Source organism: Brachionichthys hirsutus, chromosome 2 (genome assembly GCF_040956055.1).
Source record: "Brachionichthys hirsutus isolate HB-005 chromosome 2, CSIRO-AGI_Bhir_v1, whole genome shotgun sequence".
Lineage (NCBI taxonomy): Eukaryota > Metazoa > Chordata > Actinopteri > Lophiiformes > Brachionichthyidae > Brachionichthys > Brachionichthys hirsutus.
Genome location: NC_090898.1, coordinates 8,993,258 through 9,020,796, shown reverse-complemented (window position 1 = coordinate 9,020,796; position 27,539 = coordinate 8,993,258). Strand labels below are relative to the sequence as shown.

The following is a 27,539-nucleotide window of genomic DNA, read 5'->3' as shown; positions in this document are numbered from 1 at the left end:
ATGTTCCGTTAATGCCTCCATGTTTTCAGGATGTCATGGACCAGAGGCCTCTTCGCACACAGAGTAGACGAACGGAAGACGGCTTGGGGAGAGCGCAATGGCAAGAAGAGGAAGGACAGCTCGTCGCTGTGCAACCCCCACTACATGAGCTGCCTGAGGAATCCTGAGGGCCAGGAGTTCCCTCACGCGACCCCCCAGCACTACCACTGCAGAGCTGGCGCCAGTGGGGGAAACTTTGGCCTGCGCTGTGGCTGGCAGGAGGACCACTATGGAAAGAGGACGGGCGGCGCCGGCGGCGGGGATCTGGGTCTCAAAGCTGTGGACCTGGGCTTTGAAGATGGTGCACTGAAGGGCACGAAAGACGAGGAGTCGGGAGACGGCCGCTGCAAGGCGGCGACTGCAGCCGCCTGCTGGATGCGGCTCGTCGGGATTTTCCGGTCCAAGACGTTTCGGTCTACAAAGTTAGAGCGTCTGTACCAGCGCTACTTCTTCAGGCTCAACCAGAGCTCCCTGACGATGCTGATAGGGATGCTCGTAGTGGTTTGTGCAGTCATGCTGGGCTTTCACTGCGTCCACAGAAGACCCGACAAGGCCTACGTGTCGGTCCTGTCCGTGGCCATGGTTCTCTTCCTGGTCATGATGGCAGTGTGCAACCGCAGCGGCTTCCACCAGGACTACATGTGGATCGTGAGCTACCTGGTGATCTGCGTGCTGGTCGTAGTGCAGGTCTGCAGCGTGCTGATGGCGATCCCCCCCAGTGCCTCGGAGGGCATCTGGTGGAGCGTCTTCTTCATCTATATCATCTACACGCTGCTGCCTGTCAGAATGAGAGCCGCTGTGGTCAGCGGGGCCCTGCTGGCCACCATACACATCGTTACCGCCTGGCAGCGCAACAAAGACGACCACTTCATTTACAAACAGGTAAGTCGCAGCAGGAAGAGCTCAGAATGTAAATGCACCTTTGAATAGCAGTCGTGGCGCTCATTATATTTAAACTTTCAAACACGCACCCTCATAATTGCACATGCACCTTTTCTGCAGGGCTGTTATTGTTAATTGCACACCCAACACCGAAACCAAGATGAATGAACGACGCATTTGTCCGAGTAGGGACGCACTATTATCACAATTCAACGGAGCACAATGTTGGCGCTGTGCTCACACGTGTAAATGCCCTACTTTCTCTTCCCCCATCGATGTAGGACAAATACTGTACAAAAACCACTTTTCCATGTCATAGGTGCTGTACTAAAAGTAGTACTGAGGATCTTGGCAGTGTCTCAAATGAGATTTTTAATGAGCCCATGTTTTGTGCTTGAGGGCAGCTATTGGCTTCTCTGTTGGGCTTTGAGGCGGGTCATCTGGGCTGAACGAGCCCGTTTAGCTGCTGTGCGGTGGAATATCAGGATAATGTTAGATTGGTGGCGTTCGGGCTACTATTCCTTGAAACAAGGAAGCTATTGTTAAAAAGTGAACAAGGGTGGGGAGGGCTACTTGGATTGTGCAATGAATTAGATGGAAAAAAGGATGATTACCTCTTCATATTGGAGGTGGATTAGACTTTATTGTTGTTGTTTATTGCTGGAAATAACATTTCATCATTTTCTTTGTTAATTCTTTTTCTATGTGCTGTGAGATCGTAGTTCGTTTCTCGTGATGCAGTGTTAGTAAGGACACTGCATCAGACTCTAGTTGTTGTTGTTGTACTCAGGGATTCGAATGCTATATTTATGTGTGATCGAAATCACCTTGGAAGAAATTAATGTCCTTTTTTGGCAGGAAGACAACAACAAAAACCGTCAAAAAAACAATTATTTACATATTCTGTTAATTTTATACGTATATTTTTGAATTTACACTCACGTAAATCAGAAAAGGAGCATGCCATGGTATTTCCTGTCCAGTCCAGCCATCTTCATTGGCACATTGTTTTTCAAAATATATTCGGACCTGTAAGGAAAACGTGTAAATATCGGTAATCAAATGAACGATGGCTGAGTTCCGTTTTGCTGCCCCAGTTTCAAAATCCTGGTATTATTCATGCTGACTCACTGTCATTACTTGGTGTCACACACATGCACACACGCACACCCACAACACACCTACACACGCACACACAACCATCATTCATGTTTTTGGTTAATAGTTATAATTAAACTCTCCCATTGTGATAGCCATGAAAAAGAGGCGTGGTTATAGCTATTTACACAATCATCGTCCTTTTTTTCTTCGTCTATCCCTCATTTGTTCCTTTTGAATATTGACATAACTCTGACATAACTTCACCGCTCGAGTGATCTTGTGTGTGAAGCTCCCCAGACTAGACAGGTTGACTGCTGCCACATTGACCTGTGGTCTCTGTGTGCTCCTGCCCTGATTGGTTGCGTCAGTTCTCTGATGATGGACAGATGCCCAAAGGCTTGCATGGCACCCCCCCCCCCCCCCCCCCCAAACGCACTATGCTCCACTTCCCTGAACAGTCGATGGTGGGACACGGAACTGTTAGGCAAGCATGGGGCTGCTCTGTGTCTGTCTTGGGCTCATAAATTATTAATGGGGATGGAGGAGTGGTTGTCAATTTTTGCTTGAGGGCGTTCAATGCCGTTATCAACTTCATCACATTTATCTGCACATAAATCTTTTAAAACAAGATGGAATATTGTTGCGTTTCTTTTTTTAGAGCAGCATTTAGTCAGCTCTCAAGTCTATACAAGCATCTTTCAAGCTGCTTGCAGTTGTATGAATTACAGGGCTCTAATCACATACCCGCTGTATCATGCATGCAAGGTCACAGCTCCGTGTCTCTGGTGTCGCATGCCCAAGCCTCGCTGATTTGGGAAAGCTGGTTATCATTCACTTCCTCTCTCTGTGTCCCAGCCTTCTTTTTTCCCCTTGTTTGTATTTTCCCTGTGGCTATGTGGGATCAGCGCTCAGAAGATGTGAGAGCAATGACTGCAAGTACAAATGGGGTCTTTGTTTAGGGACCTCCATGGCGAACGGGGGGGGGGGGGGGGGGGGGGGGGGGGCTGATGGAGCAATGCTGGGCACCAGGCTGTAGAAGAGCTGCCAGTCTGTTGTCCCTCCCCCCTCCCACTTCTCTGCTTTATGTCTGAGTCATATTTCCATTCTTAAAAAAAAAAAAAATCCCCCCCCCTCAGATATAGAGGCCTTTTATTTCACAATGGGCTCAGATTGAGCATTTACTTCTTCGCACAGTGATTGCTTCCATAGATGCTTCACACTCTGCATGGAAGGGGGCGCCGCGGACCACCACACACATATGGAGGTATAACCGCTCTCAGGATGAAGCAAGTCATGCCGTTACTGTTCATTTGAAGTTCGTCAATGTTTTTTGAAAGAACAGTGTTTACTCAGAAGGATCTCGCTCATTCTTTCAGGTAGAATCTGAATAGAATGAAAGCTTTTGACTCAGTTTATTTTGCTGCTCTGACCTTCATGTCCTCAGCGTTACCGTCTCGTCTCTAACTTAATTTGAAGAAAAACAAAATATTGATTACTGTTTCTCACAAAGAATAAGGTGATCTTTGGTCTCTGCCTCTGATTCCTTCAGAATCATATTCTGCACACGCTAAGGGTCATTGAATGCTTTGGGTCTATCATAATCAGTTGCCCCCCATCCAGATGACCCAGCTTCATCCTTCGCCCTCTCTGCAGCCAGTCCTTCTGTGCAGTTTTCCAATCTGCGGCTGCTTAAGTGCCCTTTCGAGGGATTGACCAGCAAAGTGTCTGTACCCGAACTCTAATGGATCATCAGCTTCTCCATCCGTCCAGCATTCCCCTACCAGCTTCTCATATCTGGCTTTTTCTCCTCACATGAAAGCCTCTTAAATCGGTCCTTCCCGTGCAGCAGTACACCAGGATCGCTTTTCTTTTTACTTCCATGACCAGGATCATTTTATAAAACGGCATAAAGTAAGAACAGAATTGAATAGAATAGAAATATAACTAATTTGTTGTATCAAAATCATTCATGCTCACACATAAAGACATATTTAATCTGGCAGTGCCGATGCGCTCGTATTGTGCATTCCCCAATAATGGATACACATGCAGTTTTTACAGATGAAGAAAAAAAAAGGCTGTTTTCCTTTTTGGTTGTGATTAAAAATCGGAATGGTCGTGGGAAAGGAACGGTTGGTGATGACCTGTAGCGCCTCCCTGAGGGCCAAGCTACGAGCAGGTCGTTCCCAAAGTGAGAACAGCCTTTGGGAATATCGGATGCTTCGGAGAGGTTGCAGTCATTTGCCTTGTGCTGGAGTGATGGGAGAGGGCGGTCCATGTTTTTCTCCTCCCCCTGCTGTGTTAACAAACCTCTGTAGAGCCTAAGGAATTGGCATGAAGGACATTTGGATTTTCTGCAGCTGATCAGTTTAATATTTACTCTGATGTCTTCTTTTAATTGCAAAGATGTCACCAAAATACCCCAGAAATCATCTAAATTTAGAGCAGTGGATTAGATAATTGACAGAGTTTTACCTTTAAAATAGTTCAACAGCTTCACCTGTTTCAACCTGATTATCATTCACGAAAACCTGGATGACACCTCCCAACTGCAAAGTGAGCCAAACGGCATGGATATAGTTTGGAGTTGAATCATTTTGCCACAGAAGAGCGGTTTCATTATTTCCTAATCTTCACTTGTGCTTACTGGGATGTTTCACGCTTCGTCCCTCTCGCTGCATTTGGCTTTAAAGGTCTGCTGCAGGCTGGCAGCTGACAGCTGATGCTGTTCAAGCTGTTTTACTTCCAAGTTTTGACAGTTAGCTGATCATAGCAGCATTTTGGTTGGATGGCGGCATCAGCTTTATTCCGTTAGCTATACTTCTGATGTGTTGTGTTTGATTTTGCAATATAATTCCTCTCACATGCCTCACAGTGAATCTTTCCTCCAACACATGAAGCCAGTGAGACCGAGCATGTCTTCCAGTAGCACCATGATGTGTTGTTGTTTTACTCTAAGATTGCAATAATTCTGACGGGTGATCCTCGGGTTATTGTAAGTAACACCCGCAAGGGTGTAAATAATTAAGTGTGTATTTAGCTGTACAGAGCAGAAAAGAAGACTCCATCACTTTTCAAAACACAGACTCCATACCTTTCATGCATAAAAGGAATCTGGCCAGGGCAACGGCAGCCTGCGGACACCCCTGGTCAAACTTCATCTATGTCAAGATATAAATAAAATCTGTGACTTGTGACTAACACACTGAAAACAAAGTCCCAAGAGACAGTTGCAGCTAGCATTAGCATGTCGACGGTGAGTGTTGCCAGTCCCTAACAATTTTTTTTTTTTTCAGAAATACAATGTGTTTTTTTTCTTTTCTTTTTCTAAAGCATGGTTGCTTATTTGGAGCCTGCTTCCAATCATTAGACTGTAATAGTTGGTAAATGGAGACTCCAATTAAAGTTAAAGTCGTCGTTATTGGACGACACCCATCGATCGATACGTACATTCAAACAGAGTCACCGGGCTCGCATCAGTGTGTTCATTTGTGTATGAGTGGCGGTAATGAAGTTGAACGCATTTAATTCAGAGCTGGTAATGGAGTTCGTACTGAGAGGAGAGGAACCCAGAGAGTGAGGGAGGCTCCCCCCCCACCCCCGCCTCTGTCCCTCCCCCCCTCTCTCATTAAAAGCTCGCCCAGCACCAGCAGTCCATCTCGCTCCCTGAAAATCAACTTGAGGATGTATTAATTAAACTAGGCAATCCCCAAAAAAAAGCCTGCCTCTTCTTAAAGGTCACATATTCTACCCTTTTTCCACAAGTCAACGCAGTTCCCAGACACTTATGTGAAATATCTGTGACAGTCTTTGGTCAAAATAGCAAACAGATGCTGCAGGACAGCGTCCCTCTCGTCTGTCTCAAACAGCTCTGTCAGAAACGCCTCTGGAAACGAAAACGAAACTAAGTTCATTGCAATGAGTGTGCATGCATGTGCATGCATGTGCACACACAATCTTGTGCACTTTCTAACAGTGTGACGTCACACTGACGAAGATTTCTGCGCTTCAGTACTTGATTACAGAACTACGCAGGATTGACTGGACGGTTTATTTAGCTGTTTTTCGGTTGATAATGACCCAAACCCACCAAAATAGTCGTTTAGAAACATGGGAAAAGTGAGTTTTTCATAGTGTGGTGTGTAGGAACAGATGGTGTGTCGAGTCCTGCAGATAATTTGGGTTCAGATAATAACAGAACCCAACCGTGTGCATTGGTCTACTCCAGCCTTGACTTCACCTTGTGGTTGAAGGTCAGCTGCAGCATGTTAGCGCTAAAGGTAGCTACAAGAATCTGCTCGTACAAGCACACAGGACATGCCCTAAAACAGATTGGGCCCCCTCTCTCTTCCCCTGTGAGAGACCACTTGTCCCCCCATGTTCTTGTTGGTCTCTGATGTAGCTGAGCACCCCCCCCCCCCGCTGAGAAGTTTTGCTTTTACATTTCTGTAACATACATATATGGACAGCTGAGTATTTGTGTGTCTTAAGTGAGATTATGTAACTTACTTTTCTACTGTGTCGTAATAATAACGTAAAGCTCGATGTTCTGCAAGATGTCATACACGGATTGGTGGGAAACTAAATAGGAGTTTTATGTGCAGGGAGTTATATTTGTTTAATCAAATCCCAAATAATTCCTTGTGAAGTGTAACAATCGACAGAGAAGTCAAGTAGAGAGTCAATCCACAAAAGGCACATCAAGCCTCTTCTGTTATTGTATTGTCTGAGAGGAAAAACCTGTTCCTTTGGCTGATTGTTATGAAGTCAGTGAATGTAGGTCTAGTAAAAACAGACTGATCCCTCTGCTTGTTACGAGCAAGATGACTGGAGCATGCGTCATGCATTTAAGCCAGAACATTGGTGTTCTGTAGAATAAGATGACAACAAATTTCACGCAATTATTTAGGATGTTTGTTCGGAACTTATGGCGGCAGTTCTGTCTACTACCTATTTGTGCTGCAGGCTCTCCCAAATGTGCCTTCTAAATATTAGTAATAACCATAAAAGATTTGACACCGCTGCAGGATCTTTCTGTTTCCGTGGAAGGAAAACACAGAATCCTTTGTTTGATTCCTGGAACATCAGCTCTAATAAATGACTGCGAGCTTAAAATAAAGCAAAATTAGATTAGGCAAGATTTAAATATATTTTCTTATTGGATCAGAGCATTTATGCTAAAAAAAAAGAAAAGAAAAGGCCTCGGGGTTGGGTACACTTTGATCCTGGAGTCTGTGGACTCATTTAAGACAATAAGAGTTGACGTTTGAGACCCACCGGGCCTCGCTTAGATCCAGCATGTGCACATTATTCACAAGCCATGTGAAGTGGACTCATCATCAGGTACTATGTGTGTACAATGCGCCCCCCCCCCCCCCCACACACACACACCTACCCCTACTCCGTCTCAGAAAGCGAGAAAGACACGGATCTTGTGACTCATACAGTCATTATAATACAACCAGAGACAGTGATACAAAACCGGATAGCTTCCGCGTTCATGGTTGGGAGCAATTAGGATTAGCATAAAAAAAAAAGATCTTGCTCTTAAAATAAGCCTGCGATAAGGCAAATAATAGCTAGACTAATAATAGCTGTGTGAATCCTGGATGAGGAAGTGCAGGCCTCTAATAACATCCCATGGTTCATTGAGGACTTGGCTGGCTTTAAAAGTAAATACAAGGATTTAAGTCTGAACTGCGCATGGTGGAAAGCCAAGATATATATATATATAAATATATATATTGGGGAATCCATTACTGATGTCAAATGCGGATCTGTGTGGCATGCAAGCCCCCTGGCTTATATGTGTGGGCACATCGCGTATCCTGTTGACAGGACCACATCAAAGTCCACTGCTGGTGACCACAAGGTGAATGGCTCATGAGGTCACCGCCACATTAGCCATCCACCTCTTTGTCCTACACAGTAATGGTCACAACACGCACAGCATTAGAATGCTTCAGTGCAAATGTAGCAGCAATACACAAACATGTTTGCCATCAGAGTGCGTCCTTGCTGCCATCGTGATTGTGCATGTATATATTTAAGTCCCTCTTTATTCTGATGGAACTTTTTTGGAACTGCTGAACAGATCTCGCCTTGTGATCCTCGTCTTGTCATGTGCACAGTTTGTGCTGTTGGCTGTTAAAGGCACTGAGCTTTGGTGTCCTTTTTCACATTTCCAGTGAATGATGTCAGACACAATAACAAGACACTGGTCCCATGATGTAATTTCACACACACACACACACACACCCCTCAGAAAGTTGCACTCTGCTTTGTTCTTTCACAGGATCTGAAAGGGCCAGTTCTTTGCGGAGGTGTGCAACCCTTTGTTGAAACACACCTATGAAGCTTGTGCGTGTTTGTGTGTGTGCATATGGTTAAGTTGTGGCTCATTATAAACTTTATGTATTCACTGTTGCCATGGTGGCTTATATACATACGTTTGCCAATTAGAATTAATATGATCAAATAGACTGACTCTCGTGTCATCCGAATAGAATGAGGCAGTCAGCAAACATTTTTCTAAGTAGTATGGGTGATAATGATTGTTAAATGGGCTGTCACCAACATGACAGTATTGTTATGTACCTGGTAGCTTTCATTCCCTGCAGCCGTTGATGATGATTCACAGTGTGGCCGACTTCAGCTGATTGTCTCTCTAATAATGGAGTGAAATTGGCATTTTCATCTTTGTTCGTAAACGCTAGCAGCGGTTCCGTCAATCTTTAAGGTGCATGTTCAACGATACCCAAAGCACAAGAGGAGATTATGAATCGATTATTACGCCTTAAATTCCAATATGACAATGCTGAGCATTTCATTTTTCCTCTCATTCGCATTGTCTCTTGCACGGCGTGTGATTCGGTCGGGGTTGGTTATCTTATTTCCCTAACTGTCCTGTGACAGAAAAAAATTAAAGGGCGACTTGTAACGAAACTGTATATTTTCACTGGAGATCCAGCATCTGGGTCACAAACACTATTCATGTAATGTGATTACATCACTCAGCAAATAAACACATTCGGACTAAAGAAGAACACAAAGTGTGGCTGTACAATTAATCAGCAGGTGTTTCCCAATTTGTACTTATTTAATAATTGGGTTACATCAAGGGGACATAAAAGTAGTATCTACTGTAGAAGCTAGTGTAGGTGAAGTGGGTTCGTGTTCATGTACTCAGTAGGAGACCGAGGCCAAGCTGAAATAAGAATCCCTACAGGTTAAGTTCACAGTCATTCAGTCGAAGAGATGGACTCCTTCACACCGTTGACCGTTCAGATGAGTGGGTGGAGCCAGAGGAGGAGTAGACAGGGAGGAGCCAGAGGAGGAGCAGACGGGGCTGGTGGATGTTTGGTTTGTTAGGCTAATTAACCAAATCTTTCACCTCCATGCTGCAGCAGCAGCGCCTGCGAGGGCGTGAATGGGCGAGAAGCTGAATGTTAGTGACGTGCAGCAAGGAGTCGAGCACCCCCTGTCTGTGCAGCATATTTCAGACCCCCCCCAAGACATTAGAACTCCTCAGCACACCTTTGCACCTAAACACCAACTAATGCAATGGTGCATCTAACATTCGCATATAATACCGTTGTTACATAGACTATATTTATTTACATATTGCAAGGATGAACAAACCAGTTGATGCTGTTGCTTATGCTGCTAATCAGCTATTTATTTAAAACTGATAATGAAAACAAAATGCAATGATAAATGTTGTCTCCCTCAACCTGAAATGAATATTCGTGCTGTATTTTAAACTGTAGGTTGGACAGACTTCCTTAAGGTGTGCATTGGTTTGAGCAGAAGCAGCAGGTCACCCAGGCATGTGTAAGCCCGAGGCGTACGGAGGCTTGACGTTACTCACTCATTTAATGGAATTATTTTGTGGTCGCCTCTCCACTCACAGAAAGGAAATGGGGTAAAGACATGTAAGAAGGACACAGGATGATGTTCCAGAGAAGACCGTAACTCCGGATACTACATGGACGTAATAAGACAGCTCAAATGTGGGCTCATGTGACCCAGCTGCTTTGTTTTATTGAAAGCTCTCCAATGACAATAACCAAGAGTCTCATCTATCCGTGCTCTCTTTTACTGTTTGCTTCTCTTTTTTTTTTTATAATGTACTGTCATTTATTTTCTCTCAGGCCACTAATTCCTCTGTTATTGCTTCTTCGGGCCCCTTGAGCTCATACAGATATAATGTCAGGAAGAAATTGGAAACTCATGGCCGGCGTGGCTTGTTGTCCTTAATGGAACTCTTGTAATAGAGCTAGTCAGGACTAAATTTGAGGTTTGGTTATTGAAGTAAAATGTAATGAGCATTTGAAGAAGAGTTTGTTTGTCTAATTAGGGAAATGGGGTGGGCTGTCTTAGCCAGTTTTCTCTTGTTTGGACATCTTACGTACAAATATTAATTCAGGATGAGATTTTCTGACAGATGTGCAGATGATGATGAAGGGCTCAGCTCTATTTAGCTCCTTGGAATTTGTTACAGCACTTGACAAAGATTACTTTGTGGCCTCACTGGTCGCCTGAGACCAATTTTGACTTGGTCCAAGTCTTGACAAAAACAGAGCCCTGTTGCCAGATGGCATGGTCCCAAGATGGCAACAGCATTCACTCCCACTGGTCAGCGACATTTATCTTTATAAGGAATGACTTTCTTGTTTGAGTAATTACACATCATAGTGACCCTGATTAGATCCGGATGAGTGCAAAATAAAAACTCTTATATCATTGTCTATTTTTGTGCTACATCTTTGTGTGATCTCATCCTGTGATGCTTCTTCAAGAAGGAAGACGTTTTAAAAACTCTAAATGCTTCTCAAAGGTCATGTGCCAGGGAGTAGCACCAAAGTCAACGCTAGTCAGTGACCCCAGAGCTTTTGTGTTGACTAAAGGGATGTAGCACTCTAGCTGTTTATAGTTTAACCTTTGACCTTAGCGATACTGAACAAACCCCACTGGATAAAACAAAATATTGATCGTGTGCACAAGGCCTCTATCCAATAACTGTCCGTCTCTTCTCTGTAGTTGCCAGTTGTTTTGCCTTTTGTGTGATATCATATTACTTACAAAGTCCTCATGATATAACAGCCTCACTGAATCTACTGAAGAAGAAGAAAGATGAAACACCTGTGCTGTCGTGGCAATGTGGAAAAATCCTTTATAAATTAATAGATCAATTCAGTCGTTGCAAATAAAAACATGAATGGAGGCCTTGCTTTGAGAGTGGGATCTGTGCAAGCGTACGTTCCACGAGGCTTGTGCATACGGAAATGGTCCAGTAGGATATTATTGAAGACAGAACCGGGTTTACTGTGTATTTGCCAAGCAAAAATTTTTTTAAATTCCCTCCTATAATTTGTTCTTTAACATGTTATCTGTTTGCATTATTTAATAAAGCATCTTGCCAGGTGCCGCACCTCATAAGTCAATGTTTGGACTCCTTTTAACTTCGCTGCCGAGAAGGTTCTTACTTCAGTACACAAAGTTGAGCGAGGCTCGTCTTTGATAGCTTAACTTTGGAAGATGCCTGACAAAGAGAGAGGCACTGTGCTAATGACGGGAAGCGTCTCCTTTACCCCCCCCCCTCTGGAGGCGTCAGATCTGTGCTATACTTGCCTGTCTGGTTGATATTAGTTTGCCAGACACAGACAGAGGCTTCCAAAAGAAGTCTTTCACACTCTTGCTTCGCTCACACATGAGATTTCTTCAAAAGCTTTTGCGGCTGCTGCTGCTTCTGAGTTCCAACCCCTGTGGTGACTCAAGCACAATTTAGCATTAATGCAGCCGTTTTCATAATCCCCCCCCCCCCCCCAATACATTTTAATCAGCACTATCAGGCTCTTATATTGAGCTATCCTTCCAGATGCACTCAGACAATTGTTCAGCTCTAACAGCTTGACTGTGAATGCACCACGCCTGTTGATATTTTGGAGCTCTTGCAAGTTTTTAGAAGTTAATATATTTGCATTTGCATCATCCTTGCTACCGCTGCACTATTGTGTGTTCACCTGATGACAAAAACAAATACACAAAAGCCTTACTATGGGAGCTCCTGAGCCGTGTTTAGGCAGATCACCTGTTTGCTGCCACACAACACACAAGAATCCATTTGATCAATTTGATTTAAAGGAATTGATTTACCTTGACCTTGCTCACACGGGAAGCTGAGCGTAAACTGAGTGCATTGCTGAGGAGCTTTGTCTGGGGAACTGCAGGTGGCCCGGTATCGCAGCTTGGCCACTTAACCAAGTTATCTGGCTCACTCTGTTCAGAGCCATCTGGTTGAGATTAATGCAATCAGTTTCTATCAGAGCCCTATAAGACTGGGGTGTCAGGTCTCCATCGGTGGTCCATAACATTACAATGCAAGGCTTATCGGGAATCTCTGGCCTCTCAGTGATGTATGAACACAATCGCCTCGTCATCACTTATCGAACAACGATGTCGCACAAATTCAGTGTTTATGCATCTCAAGAGCGTTAGCTTCTTTGTCGGTCCTCAGCCTGATGTTCAATAGAATGAAGATGAGTTCCCTTCCTGGACAGCCTTCACTGTCTTTGAACGTCGACTCGCAGTTGTATCAACCATTCTCTGTCATCCTGCATCAAGGAGTTCGGGGGGGGGGGATTCTCCTTCTTCCTTCCTGGAACCACATTTGAGAGACCCTGGCTTCATCTAATGTATAGCCCCTAGAAAGAAAGAAAAACATGAGGCTGTATTTTGGCTGATGTTGCTCAGTGTCTACATCAGCTATACCAGGTATAAGTATTTACCCAATACATCAAAAGCATTTTTTCCTCCTGCACCTGCAAGCCATCAGTGTGTTTCCGTTTGCTTACTGTTGTGCTTCTAATCTCGTTCAGCCATTTGTTTTCAGGTATAAAGGAGGAAGCTATTCTCACTCTCCCTTTGAATAAACATGGAATTTGCCTGTTGGTGTTGTGTTTCAAGCACCATTTTATAAGATTGTCTCCGTCTTGTTGGGACAACAGAGGAGCAAGTTCCTGTGTATACAGTGTAAACCTCATTTTAGGGTCATTGCAGAAACTCATTTGAGGCTTTTTAAATCGACATTTTTTTCATAACAAGGCATGGATGCTACATTATTATTTAAAACGATCCTTTAAATTTATCCTCTGAATTATCTGACAAAAATATGTCACCTGTGTCCATTGCTTTCTTTTTGTATTATCATGACACACAAATTGTTGAGTGGATTTCCATGAAACTTGATGAGGTCTTGGCACAGAAAAGATTTCTTCAAATTTTGTTGAGGATCTGGATATTTTTTTTTTTTTTCTCTTCACTCAATATTGTTTTACTCAAATTTAAACTGTTCACATAATTTTCAATAAATGATGCGTGGATCTTTGTGAAAAAAATCTGACACAATTATGGGATTGGTATCGAAGAGTGAGTGCACTTTGAACACATGAAAGTACAAGAAATACACAAAATACACGGGTTTGACAACATACCAGCCAGAGATACTGTCAGCGGCGATGAGCTTTTTTGAGCATCCTACGGTTTAGCTACGCTGTTGACTAAAACTCGGCACTAATATCCAGGCCTGCATGTCTTTTTCTCATTATTGATTATATCATCTTTAGAGGAAACACTCTATTCTCCGGTCATAGGTCAAGTGATTTTCCCAGGCTAGAGTGTGCAACCGAGCAAGTAGGCTAGTAGAGGGTGTGTGTGTGTGTGTGTGTGTGTGTGTGTGTGTGTGTGTGCGTGTGTGCGTGCGTGTCAGTGTCTGTTTCTGAGCACGGGAAGTCCAGAGCTCAAGGCCCCATTTCTGATGTTCCGTTTTGGCGGTAGACAAGTGAGAAGATAAATCACTAACAGGCTTTACACACACTGGCTTATCACACTCATCCAAAACACACAGGCGCACGCAGAATGCAGCAACAGAGGAATGTTTTTAAGGCCGATGACGTCACAAAGCTAACTGTACATTTTGTCTGAACTTCTTTTACTGATAATGCTGTTTTACAGTCTGCGTCTCTGCAGGCTCAGCCTCATTGTTTAACTTGACATATCTCTCTGCTTTCACACAAGAAGGGCACATTTTCTGTTTCTCGTGACTGTCTGAAGTCCCATATTTAAACACGCCGCTGGTTTCAAAGGAGTCTCCCGCACTAATTCACGCTGCTGACAAATGCACCACTTTAGCAAGAAAAGAAACTGGCTTGTGTTCTGTTTCTTTGGCTTTCCAAAAAAACAAAAATCCCGTGGTGTTTTTTTTCATGTTGCATTTCATCTCGTTTGAATTAATTCCACACGCACTATGAAACAATTAACTTCCAGCTCTAAAAACAGGAGTGACACGGTCTCCACATGTCCCGAGTCACGCATCGCATTCAGCCCTGCAGAATGTCCAACCACGAGGCCATCGTGGCTAATCAAATCACGGCTAATGGCCCCTCAGACATTTGAGGAATGTATTTTCCATGGAGTTAACCCTAAGACACAGACTGATAGCAGTTCCATTGTTGACCTCTCCCAGGTCAGGCAGAGATCATTGCATTTTTATGATGAGATATCCTTGTTTGGTGGGAAGCTTATTTATTTCCCCCTTCTCTGTTGTGTGTGTGTGTGTGTGTGTGTGTGTGTGTGCATGTCTGTTCAGATCGGTGCCAATGTGCTGATCTTCCTGTGCACTAACATGATCGGGATCTGGACCCACTACCCCGCTGAGGTCTCCCAGAGACAAGCTTTCCAAGAGACGAGAGGATACATCCAGGCTAGGTTGTACCTGCAGAGGGAAAACCAGCAGCAGGTACACATTTGTGCAAAAATGCACACACAAACACAATGCACGCTGCCATTCAAATAAATTAAGGAGACAGCCATGCCCACCTCCTGCAGAAAATGGCACAAATGCAAAGGAGCAACAGATGGATGTCTCCATTTTGGAGTGTATTTTTATTTTGTCTCAGCATTTGAGGTCAACAATATGTTCTGAAGCACAACACGCGTCTCTACGCCTCTTTGTTTGACTAACACATTCCCACGCAGACGCCAACCAGGCAGGGAGTCTCACTGAGCAGCCTGAAACGAATGGGATCTCTCGCCATGGTTTCCCCTCCTGCTCGCTCACTCTCTCTCTCTCTCTCTCTCTCTCTCTCTCTCTCTCTCTCTCACACACACACACACACAGGAGCGCCTACTTCTGTCAGTGCTGCCAAGGCATGTTGCCATGGAGATGAAGGCTGAGATCAATGCCAAGAAAGAAGATATGATGTTCCACAAGATCTACATCCAAAAGCATGACAATGTCAGGTAAATGTCAGCCTCCACACGACACGCACACACACGAGGAGGATGTCGCGGAGCGTGGCTGCTTTGCCATCACTGCCCGGCACCAGCGGCTTTGACCTCACTCCTCTGACTGATGTGTCAGTTTCAGAGTCAATCCAACAGCTACTTCCCCCCCGACAGCATGTTTTATGCATGTTGCTGTTTACTGATGCCGGCAGGCTGCAGTTACGATATTGACTTCTGTAGCAAATGATGCTGCGGAGGAAGACGCCAAAGGATAATGAAAACGGTCGCAGCAGAGATGACCCACATAGGTGTAGGCGATGCACGGATAGGCGGAGCTAATATGTGTTTTTCACATTGCTCTGCTGAGGTAAAATTACTCTTAAAATAATCCATTATCACAGCAAAACACAGGATTTCAAGCCGCTGTATTTTCCCCACAAAATTGATGCTGGTGTCATTTTGTAACAATTTTTGATCTTGTTGAACTCATCTTGTTACAACATCAAATGTTTGCCGAATAGTACAAGCTTAGTATTGGTGTGACATCTCCTGCTAAAATTTCACTTGAATTTGGTCTGTCGGTTGAATTAGCCGTTAGCGAGATGCTGCCTCTTTCAGCCATTCAGCAGCAGGAGGCAAAGTGATGATTTTTCTTTTTATGGTGTCCACATGATTGAAAATAGATTCTAAATTCATACCGATCACACTGTCAGTACTACTGGGACTATTTTTTATTTATTTTTTTCCAGTCGAAGATACTTGGTGTAAACTACTAATACTGAATGAAAACTAGGAAATATGCCACTTTGGTTAAGTCTAATAAAAGGATTGTCTGTGATCTGTGTGAACCGACCTTTAGCAGATACGCTACTACTTTATCGGGGCTCACGGCCTCTTTGCTGTTGGAGATGCAGAAACCTTGTAGACTGGGTGGACGGCTCCTTTTGACCCACAGCGCCATCTGTTGCCTTCGCCTGGAACTCAACATGTCTGCGGTGTTGTTTATCCTAGCATTTTATTACTATCGAAAGTTAGCAATGAAAGGCATGCAGACGGGGAGTCGGGGGGGGGGGGGTGGGGTATTCTCAGAGGGACGAGCTGGAAGAGGCGAGACACATTGGCCTAGATGGTGAGAGGCAGAGCCGACCGAACGTCTGCCTGTCTCCCTCCCCTGCTCACATGGCAGCTGGACAGAGAGGGGGGGGGGGGCTCGACATTGTTAACTTGCTGTCTGCTGAATTGATTGATCTCATTCTCTGTGTCCTTTGTCTTTCCTCTTCCGTCGCCACCCACTCCCTCGCCGCCGTTGACCATCACCTCTCCTGCAGCATACTGTTTGCAGACATCGAGGGCTTCACCAGCCTGGCGTCCCAGTGCACGGCCCAGGAGCTGGTCATGACGCTCAACGAGCTGTTCGCTCGCTTTGACAAGCTGGCCTCTGTGAGTGGCGACGACAGCGGCGGAGCTTTGAGCCACTGTTGCTCACGTAACCAGAAAATCTGCAGCCTTGACTGCTAAACATACAAAGCACATTTTGGTGGCATGATACAAATGCGTGTGTGTGTGTGTGTGTGTGTGTGTGATTGCTGTACAGGAGAACCACTGCCTGCGTATTAAAATCCTCGGGGACTGTTACTACTGTGTGTCGGGGCTTCCCGAGCCCCGCGCCGATCACGCCCACTGCTGTGTAGAGATGGGAGTCGACATGATCGAGGCCATCTCGTGAGTGAAACACACACCGACGCTCCACAGTACTGAGACACACTCACTGCACGTAAGAATGCTCACTTGTTGGATCCTATAGTGAATGTTTCCTGCTTTCTTTATGCTGCAGCGTGTAGAGTTGATGCCGCTTCAGTGTATGTGTGTGTGTGTGTGTGTGTGCGTGTGCACAACTGCAGGCTGGTGAGAGAAGTGACAGGAGTTAATGTGAACATGCGGGTGGGCATCCACAGTGGGCGCGTTCACTGTGGGGTGCTGGGCTTGCGCAAGTGGCAGTTTGACGTTTGGTCCAACGACGTGACGCTCGCCAACCAAATGGAGGCCGGAGGCAAAGCCGGGTAAGCCCCTCCCACTCCGCCTGCACTAACGTTGTCATAGGCTCAGGTTGCCTATATGTTTGCTTGTCTGCGTGTGTGTAGGCGTATCCACATCACCAAAGCCACGCTGAAGTATCTGAATGGGGACTACGAGGTGGAGCCAGGATCTGGAGGGGACAGGAACGCTTACCTGAAAGAGCACAGCATCGAAACCTTCTTGGTGTTGGGCTGCAGCGAGAAGAGGGTTAGTTCAATTCAACAGGCCTCCTTGATTACTTCACACTAATGGCATATTTTGCACATGCAATAAAGTCGTTTGTCAGCTGGCAGTTGTTTGTCAAGCCGTTTACCCTTGGTGAGATTTGTTTTCCCTTCTAGAAAGAGGAGAAAGCCCTGATGGCCAAGATGCAGCGGGGACGCGCAAATTCCATGGAGGGATTGATGCCACGCTGGGTACCGGACAGGTCCTTCTCCAGAACCAAGGAGTCCAAAGTCTTCAGGCAGATGGTAAGATGCATGCATGGAGCAGCACATTTGTCTTTGTCTCCTGTTCTCTGTCTGTCACATTTTCTGTGTCATCCTCTCCATCATCAGGAGTAATATCATTAGATCCGCATACATATCTTAAATAACTAATAATATTCGATATTTCTTCTTTTTTAAGTTGTGTAATGTTATGTAGCTTTGGTGAGCCGCTGGTGTTCTTTCTGGCGACATTTTGATTTACTAAGAAATAAATAATCATACCGTAATACTAATAACTAGAAAAGCAGCTCATTCCCCTCCTAATTGGATTTACACCGTCCACATGGTGATGTGGATCATCATCAAAAGGTTCTAAATTGTTCTTGGTATCTTTATACACCAGCCATGAAAAGTAAAAGGGAATCGGAGTTGGTGTGTATTTTTTGACTGTTTTATGAATCCGTAATACTTTTTCCTGGCCTCATTCTGTATCCGATCCGGATGAAATTCAGTGGTGAGATAAAACTCCCCGCCCTACATGTCTGTCTCAAATTCCATAAACATTAGTCAATAATCAACAAATCCTGAGGCTCCATTGCCTGCAATGTTACCAAACATTTAAAAGGCATCCAGAAAGAAACAGCAAGAAACAACTCCCTTCTTTGAATGTCCTGATGATGCTGGCCACAGAGAATCTGGTAAAAGTGGGTTGGACTCTTTGTCCTGCGTCCCTCATTGTCATCCCATGAACAAGGACATGGTTTACAACAGTAGCCTGAATTTCATCAGTGATTGCTCTTGAGGGCAGCATGGTGGCACAGTGGGTAGCGCTGCTGCCTCACAGCAAGAAGGTGTTTGGGCTGATTCCACCTGCATGGGGCCTTTCTGTGTGGGGTTTGCATGTTCTTCCCATTTCTGCATGGGTTCTCTCCGGGTTCTCCGGCTTCCTCTCACCTCTAAAACATGAAAGGCCAAGGAAGAAATTATTTCTTCCTTGGCCTTTCCTCCTCTTCCTCCGCTTTTCCACACAAAGTCTTCCTCCTCTGTCTCACTGTACGTTTCTGGCCATAGTAGACCGGAACACATTTGCACTTCTCGCGTACTGATGTATCCTGCCCAATATGTCCAATCGCATCGTGAGAAACGTGTGTGTTCAATTTTTGAGATGTTGTGTCTAAAAGAGGACAGCTGTGTTAGAGTTGCGTTGTGTTGCGAAACAAGTGCAGCACAGCGTGAAATGTGTTTAGTGACTGAGAATGTGTTTAAGATTTAGTACAACAAAAAAAGATCGTTTTTTGTTTTGAAAATTGTGTCTAAATACCTGAACAGCATTTAAGGTTTGGTCAAAAGAGTGTTTGATTTGAAAAGTCAGTTTAGAATTTGGTTAGGAAAATGGGATTACCGTAAGTGTTTTTAGCAAATGAGAAAAATGGTTATACACACCCAGAAAAAGCGTTATAACTCTCTTTCCTGTCTCAAAAACAATATTTTCCATTCCACCAGTGAGTAAATGTTGACTCAGTAAACATCAGTTTAGCATGGTGGTGTGGAGGCGGGCTGAGTCACTGCAGCCAATCAGGAGTCACTTTCAGGCAAAAACACATTTGAGAGATTCGAGAGTCTTTATTGTCATTATGCTAGCATAATGAAATTCTGTGAAGGCTCACGGCTAAAGGCATAACAAAGAACATAAAAAAGAATACAAATAAAATCTTTACAAAAGCAAAACAATGAGATGTCTACACAAGAATGGAAGAATGGAATTAAATTCACTGTGTCTCCTTCGTTGTGTTCAACCTGGGCCAGCCCAACAGGTCTGAAACAGGCCTGGAAGGAAAACATCTGCATGGAGAGAATACACGAAGGTGCAAAAATACACAGAACACTACCGTATATTTATGCTCATATCTAAAGAGGACGATGGGAATGTGAGAGGGAAATGGATCTGTGCCTGCAAAACAAACACGAACTGTAGCAGATTCCTCGTGATTCTTTTACGACTAACCTAATGAGGATGCAGCTGCAGACAATTCTGTCTTGCTCACTTCCCGGCCTCTCTTTATTCTACAAGTATCATTTCCTTGTCTTTCCTACTGTCTTCCCCTCTCCTCCTGTTTTTGTCCTCTTCATCTCAGGGGGTTTGAGCCCTCGGGGCAAAGAGGGTGTAATTTGAAGCTTCTCAGCAATAATTAAAACATCGGTCTGGCTCTCAGGGATCAGCCTCGCAGATGTCCGAGGCTCTGTTTTTCAGTCGCACCGTGGCCACTCGATAATCTTTCTCTCGTTCCTGTGCCGTCTGTATTTTGGTTTTGTTTTCACTCTCTGTTTTGATGTTTTTCCTCAGGGCATTGAGGAAGCATCCAGCAAAGACAAGTGAGTGTTTTCCCCATGATTTTATTTTTACGGGGACATTTTATTTTTAGCAGTTTGATTTGAGATTGTTACTATAATACTGCCCTAGTGCTCTCACACATGGGCACGCACACACACACACACACACACCATGCAGTGATCTCTTGCTGTATCTAGTCGCTGTGCTCAGGAGGCCCTGAACCCTGAGGATGAGGTGGATGAGTTTCTTGGACGGGCCATTGATGCTCGCAGCATCGACCAGCTGAGGCGGGACCATGTGAAGAAGTTCCTGCTCACCTTTCAGGCCGCCGAGCTTGAGAAAAAGGTCTATTTGGAGTTGGTTTGAAATTAACTGACACTCTCTGAAGCAAGCTAAATTCATTATTCCCTCTTGAATGTGGCTACAATTACATTTATTTCTCTCTATTTGATTGTTGTTGTTGTTTTTTCCAGTACTCTAAAAAGGTTGATGATCGTTTTGGGGGATATGTGGCCTGCGCTCTCTTTGTTTTCTGTTGCATCTGTTTTATCCAAATCATCATTTTCCCACTGTGAGTAACTATTTCTGATAAATATGTCAATTATACTGAATTGTGTGCAAAAAAAATAATGTTTTTAATTAGTTTAGAATTTATTGGGAGTTATGCATTCTCATTGTTGTTTTTTTATCCTCCACAGAACGCCACTTATGCTTGGATTATATATCAGTGTCTTCATCATCCTCAGCAACATCCTCTTCATCTGTGCCATATACTCATGCATCAAAGTGAGAAACAAAGAATTTCCCCAACCGTATGGTTTTCCTTCAGATTATAGGAATTATGATGTCTTTATCATGTCTGCCAGCATCACTGATGACATTTACTCTCGTATCTGATCTTCTCGCTGTGTGTTTTCAAGCTCTTCCCAGCTGCCTTGCAGACTGTTGCAAAGAAAATAGTCCAGTCTCGTGCCAACAGCACACTAGTGGGCATCTTCACTATCCTCCTCCTCTTCATTTCATCATTTGCTAACATGGTAGGGACTACAAATATACACTTTCCCATTATTTAATTGTGACACGACGGTGACATCAGAGAAGGGGTTAAATATTTTTCTCAGCACCATTTATGACCTGACTTTAATCTACCATACTCTTCTTCTCACTTTTTTCATCTAAGCTTTTCAAGGGATTTTGACAAATGACTGCACCATCCTGGCGTTTTTTTTAAATTAGCCCAGATTGCCCAGAGGGTTGCTTTAATTGGGAAATGAGCTGTAATAATTTGTCATAATCTGTGCCTCATGTCTGATTTTAAACCATGATTACTGAACATAAAATTATAAACTAAGAACAAAAAGTAATTTTGACTATTATTTTATATAAAGTCAAAAATCTTTTTTCAAGTAATATGCTGACAAGATTAGCAAATGTATGTGCATTTATTTACATTTGATATGGGGGGGGGGTAAATCAAATATGTTCCTTGCTTCCCCGCTAGTTCACCTGCAGCAGAGAGAACCTCGTGGACTGTGTGGCCGACGAGCGGAACACAACCTCAGTGACTCTCTGCTTGTTACACAACCTGACCAAGACAGCAGAGGACGGTTTGACTCTGTGCTCCAGCCAGGCCATGCCCTGCCATTTCCCCGAGGTGAGTCGATAATATTTTAGCGTGCGTGTAAATTATGTGTGTGCTCAGCCAGATGCACAGGTGCGTGTCGACTCCACACGCTTGTGTTTGTGTGAATGGAAGATACTTTTGAATTTTCACCTGGTAGGTTGTCTTCATCTTCCTCTTCGTCCTCTGTCTCCTCTGCTGCAGTATTTTAGCTTCAGCGTCCTGCTGACCCTGCTGGCCTGCTCAGTGTTCCTCCACATCAGCAGCATAGGGAAGCTGGCTCTCATGCTTTTCATCCAGCTCGCTTACCTCCTGCTGGTGGAGTGGCCTCAAGTGGCCCTGTTTGACAACGCAGACCTGCTGGTCATTGCTAACACTCTGTAAGTCCCCTTTCAGGAATACACTCCTCACACACTCCTTCCGTCACTATTTGAACCTTAGTAGCACATCACCCATGTCATAAAACTGAGGTTTAGATTGGACATGGCTGAAAATCTAATTTCTCCTGTCTAATGTGGCCTATAATACTATTTTTTGTCAGCCATGAGGGATGTGTGTGTGTGGGGGGGGAGGTACTTAATATTCACACAGTAGATACACACAACTACCACTGAAGTGGTGTCTTTTGCGGTTTATGAATTTTTATTTTAATGTTTTTTTCGGAAAAGCAGTTTGTACAATTTTTCTCAATAATATTTACAGGATATAAACTTGTTGCTATTCCTAACAGAACATTCGAACAGGTTGTGGAGCTCCATATTTATAACTTAGAGAGAGAAAAAGAAAGCGTGTAAGTCAGTAAAATAAAATGAATTGTACATGCATAAATAGTTCCTGGCTGAAGATCTTATGGTATTAATACGGCAAGACGTTCCCAAACTCAATCATGTTTACCTTAACTCAGTTTCCACTGGTTTTACATCCTCAGTAATATCCATTTGACTCTTAAGAGAATATGCCAGCTTCTCCATCCTGTAAATGTCCTGTACAATAAGCGCCCACTCCTCAATAGTGGCTGCTGATGGTTCCAGACGTTTTCTTGTAATGCGTTTTTACATGTTGTCAAAAGAATAGTCAGCAACCTTTTAGCCTGTCTGTTTAAATTTTCCAATGGAATATCCCCAAGATACAAAGCTTCACATTTAAAAGGCATATTTACAGAGAAAACATTGTTTATATGTTCACAGAGATCTTTCCAATGTGACCTGATTAGTGGACGTTGCCATAAAAATATGATAATGATTTGCGTCCTTTACCCCATAAACTCTGCAACAGGCATCTCCTCTACCTTGGTGTCGTTTCTGACCAGGAGTAATAAATAATCTCACAATATTTTTCCAGCAGAATTCACCACGCCACGTGTTGGAGCTTGTAGCTATCCAGTGTAGCCCATGGATTCTATCCCAGCTTTCATTGGAGATTGTGAAATTCCATTATTTTTCCCACCTCTTTTTTTTTTTTACATACTCCGTGTTATCTTGTTTTGAGAGAAGGATGCCGTTATTTTTGGAACCTGATTCTGATTTTAGTACAGATAAAAAGACATGTAGGAATCCCACGGGGGGGGGGGGTCTTTGTCCAGACCATAATTCCATTGAAGGATCTCGAAGCTCTGTGAAAAGCCCCCCTTGTGGACAAATGAATAGTAGTTAGCCAGACCTCTTGAAATCCATCTCCTGAATTTACCAATAATTCTTGTTCGGTGTAAAATCTGCATCGTAAACACACCATCGCAACATTTCAGTCAAATCGATCTAATCTGCAAATTTTAACTATCTCCTGCCAAGAATGCAAAACAGTTTGCCTCATTGGATCGGTATGCACACATAGTTGTTCTTGTAGTTTCTTATCTGTAATGACAGATATTAGTGGTATTCCTTTGACTGAGGCGCTTTCTATATCTTTCCATCCTGCTTTATAGGATGGGGTACGCAGGCATATTAATGGTCTCTGTTGGGCTGCGTTATAGTCATCCTGAAGGCAGGGGAGACCCAATCCACCTTTCTCTCTTTCTCTCTACAAGGGAATTATGTGTTATTCTGTTGTTTGGAATTTGTTAAGAATGAAACTATATATTTTTTACATGTACAGATGTTTTGGGTACTGCTTCGGTGCTTTTTGATATTTTGGGCAATTTAAAAATGTCATTACATTTTTTTTTTTCAAGCTTTTCCTCGGATATGTAATTAAAAGTAAATGCAATTAACTGTAGTTATTTGTTAAAATGCAGCCTTGGGGTGAGGATGGAGGCGGTAGAGGTCGTAGTTCATGCTTGTTGAATATGTTCTCATTTTTTCTGCATTATTACCTGTTAATGATTCCTTACAACAGTAAGTTTATTTTGTTGTAAATAAAACACAATTTTAGTGATTGGCGTGCTTTATGACATGAATCCCTTTTGCATATTTTCCAGGCCTAGTTTCAATGAAACTACAGAACAGTGGTAAGAACATTCAGTATCTTTCACTACATGTCAAAGACCTTCATCCATCTCTGATCAACTCCTCTCTCCCTCCCCAGCCTGGAGAGTGTGACCAAGGTATCCCTAAAGGTCATGACCCCTGTAATCTTGACGGTGTTTGTTCTGGCTCTCTATTTGCACGGCCAGCAAGTGGAGTCCACTGCACGCCTCGACTTCCTCTGGAAGCTGCAGGTAAATCTTTTAACCCAACAGAAAGTATAAATGAGAAACTTTCATGTGTAAAAACAAAGCTTCCTTTTTTTTTTAAACCCAGAAAAAGGCTGCTATGACTGTTGACTTTTCATATCAGGAAGAACAAGTTTGTTAATATCACAAATCATATTTCATTATATATCATTTTATAGTCAAGTATTGCGTCAAAGCTATGAACAGTGAGTCAGCATATTCTATACTGGATACTGCCAATGATGCAGATAAATAGCATCTACATGATTACATGTATTATTTACAACTGTTCCTAGAGTGATGTTTCAAAACATCCTCTAATGAGAAAGGCCATTGGCATCGCTGCAGGAGTCAAATACATTTTTACCTGTCCCTCCTCAGGCCACAGAGGAGAAGGAGGAGATGGAGGAGCTGCAGGCGTACAATCGCCGACTGCTCCACAACATCCTGCCCAAGGATGTAGCCGCCCACTTTCTCACACGGGAGCGCCTCAATGATGAGTTGTATTATCAGTCGTGTGAGTGTGTTGCTGTCATGTTTGCCTCCATTAGCAACTTTTCTGAGTTCTATGTGGAGCTGGAGGCCAACAATGAAGGAGTGGAGTGTCTGAGGCTGCTCAACGAGATCATCGCTGATTTTGATGAGGTGAGAAGGAAGGAAAGATGCAAAGCATGATAGATAGATAGATAGATAACTTTATCGTTGTTTAAGCACACATAAATAACAGCACACTAGAATAGAATAATATATATATATATATATATATCTGTATATATAACCGTTGCAGAATCTGGATGTTTTGCTGTTCACACTGTGAAACCTCCTGCCAGAGTTGAGCAGAGAGAACAGATTGTGATGTGGATGTGTGGAGTCTCTGATGATGTCATTGGCTCCTGTCATCCAGTGTCCTGGATGGAGGGGACAGAAGTCCCAGTCATTTTCTCCCCACTGTTCGCTTCACCCTCTGAAGGCACTTCCATTCCACAGCTGTGCCTCCGCACCAAATAGAGATACAGTTTGTGATTACGGAGTCAATTGTTCTCCTGTAAGAGGTGGAGAGGATGGGAGGGAGGGAGGGAGGTGTGGTCTTCTCATCCTGCAGAGAGGTTTCAGCCTCTGCTGTATCTTTTTTTTTTTTGCCAGAGATCCTGCATTTTTTGTCCAGGTTAAAATGTCGGTTACGTGCACTCCCTGGAACTTTATGCTCTCTCCAGCTGTTGATATGCAGCAGAGTGTGACAGGGCTCCTCCGTGATGAATTCGACTATGAACTCCTTTGTTCCTGCAACATTGAGGAGAAGACTGCTTCTGCCGCACCGGTTCACCAGCTGCTTCACTTCCTCTCTGTAGACCTGATTGCTGTTATTCCGGATGATGCGCACCACTGTAGTGTCATCAGTATATTTAATAATGTGGTTGGTGGTCGACCTGGCAACACAGTCATGGGTCATAAGTGTGAAAAGCAGTGGGCTCAGGACACAACCCTGAGGGGTGCCGGTGCTCAGGGCGATGACTGAGGAGGTGTTCTTCCCCCACATGCGTGAGGATTATCATGTTGAACGGCGATCTGAAATCAACAGAACAGAACAGCACAACTGATTAGTAGCGATTAGATTAGATTACGTTGCCTTTCCTGCATGCCAGTGTTTTTTGTTTTTTTTTACTGTTGATTTACAGCTGAAGTGCTAATTATTGGTTTCTAGATCATCAGTGAAGAGAGGTTCCGTCAGCTGGAGAAAATCAAGACTATTGGCTCCACCTACATGGCAGCCTCTGGCCTCAATGACTCCACCTACGACAGAGAGGGACGTTCACACATCCTGGCTCTGGCCGACTACGCCATGAGGCTTAGAGAACAGATGAAATACATCAACGAACACTCCTTCAACAACTTTCAGATGAAGATAGGTAAACCTTCCCTCTATCAAATCTGCTTTGGTTTGGTATATTTCTTAAATGTACTTTTCCTGCTAATGAATGGCGGTGACTTGTTCCCAGGGTTGAACATGGGACCAGTTGTAGCAGGAGTGATTGGAGCCAGGAAACCCCAGTATGATATCTGGGGGAACACAGTCAACGTAGCCAGCAGGATGGACAGCACAGGAGTACCAGACTACATCCAGGTACTGCACTCAAACCCTCAGTAGCTTTATGTTCTCAAGAAGCATTCCTGAGTTACATTCATTAGAAGAGCGTCAGCCAATGCAAATCGAATAACTCGGAAATGAGTCATTCCTCAGTGTCAGTAATCATCTCATTCAGACGTCTTCTTAGCAGAATCGTCATTAATCAAAAATCCCCATCATCATCGGACGTGATGTTCTCTGGTGGGAATAGTGTAGGAGGCCAGGAAGCTTAATATGAATTCCGCTCATATTCTCATCTTCAAGAGCCGAATCTTTCAGCCATCACATTCCTCAGAGAACGTGTCAAATCCGGATGGAGAAGGACAAGGAGTCCACTTTACTGTCTTTGATCGATGCTTGATACTAACACTTAATTGAAGATATGTGAATAAAAGTAGTCGAGCCAAAAATTGTGGGAAGGTTTTTTTCATTCTAATTTAATTCATTAATTCTTTGTGAGAAATTGCACTTTAAGAGAAATACTTCCATCTACTGGACAGTATCAGTTACTGCGAATGACAAAAACTCACATGACTATAATGAGAATAAACTGTTGACTGATTGTTTTTAGAATTTGACAGATAAAAAAAACTAAAATGGAGACAAGCAAATCAGACCTTCATTTTAATGTGGATTTTTCCACCTATCCATTTTCTTGACCACTTTGCCCATAACCAGGTCAGGGGGCGTGCTGGAGCCTATCCCAGCAGTCTACGGGAAAGAGGCGGGGTACATCATAGGGACTGCTTTTAAATCTTTAATCTAAATCTAATATTAAATTCTTTAATTTCTGTCATTTCAGGCATAAACTTTAACTCTTTGGTAGGGTTGTTTGTCCCCCGTCAATGTCAACTGTCTCTTTCCTCTGGCAGGTGACCACAGACTTGCACAATGTACTGGTGAACAATGGATACCAGCTGGATTGTCGAGGTGTTGTCAAGGTGAAGGGGAAGGGGGAGATGACCACTTACTTCCTCACCAGCGGGCCCCCTGGCAGTTAG

General features: G+C 43.7%; 1 protein-coding gene across 1 annotated transcript; it reads left to right on the top strand.

The window, feature by feature from the left end:
* Positions 1–27,539, top strand: LOC137907910 (adenylate cyclase type 6-like). Its single transcript, XM_068752274.1, is given in 22 exon segments — positions 1–921; positions 14,672–14,821; positions 15,203–15,324; positions 16,638–16,749; positions 16,904–17,031; positions 17,211–17,369; positions 17,451–17,592; positions 17,727–17,855; positions 20,158–20,186; positions 20,343–20,490; positions 20,619–20,716; positions 20,844–20,931; positions 21,066–21,182; positions 21,647–21,799; positions 21,971–22,146; positions 22,836–22,862; positions 24,180–24,209; positions 24,287–24,419; positions 24,795–25,058; positions 26,116–26,320; positions 26,411–26,535; positions 27,411–27,539. Coding segments are annotated over 22 exon segments (3,585 nt in total).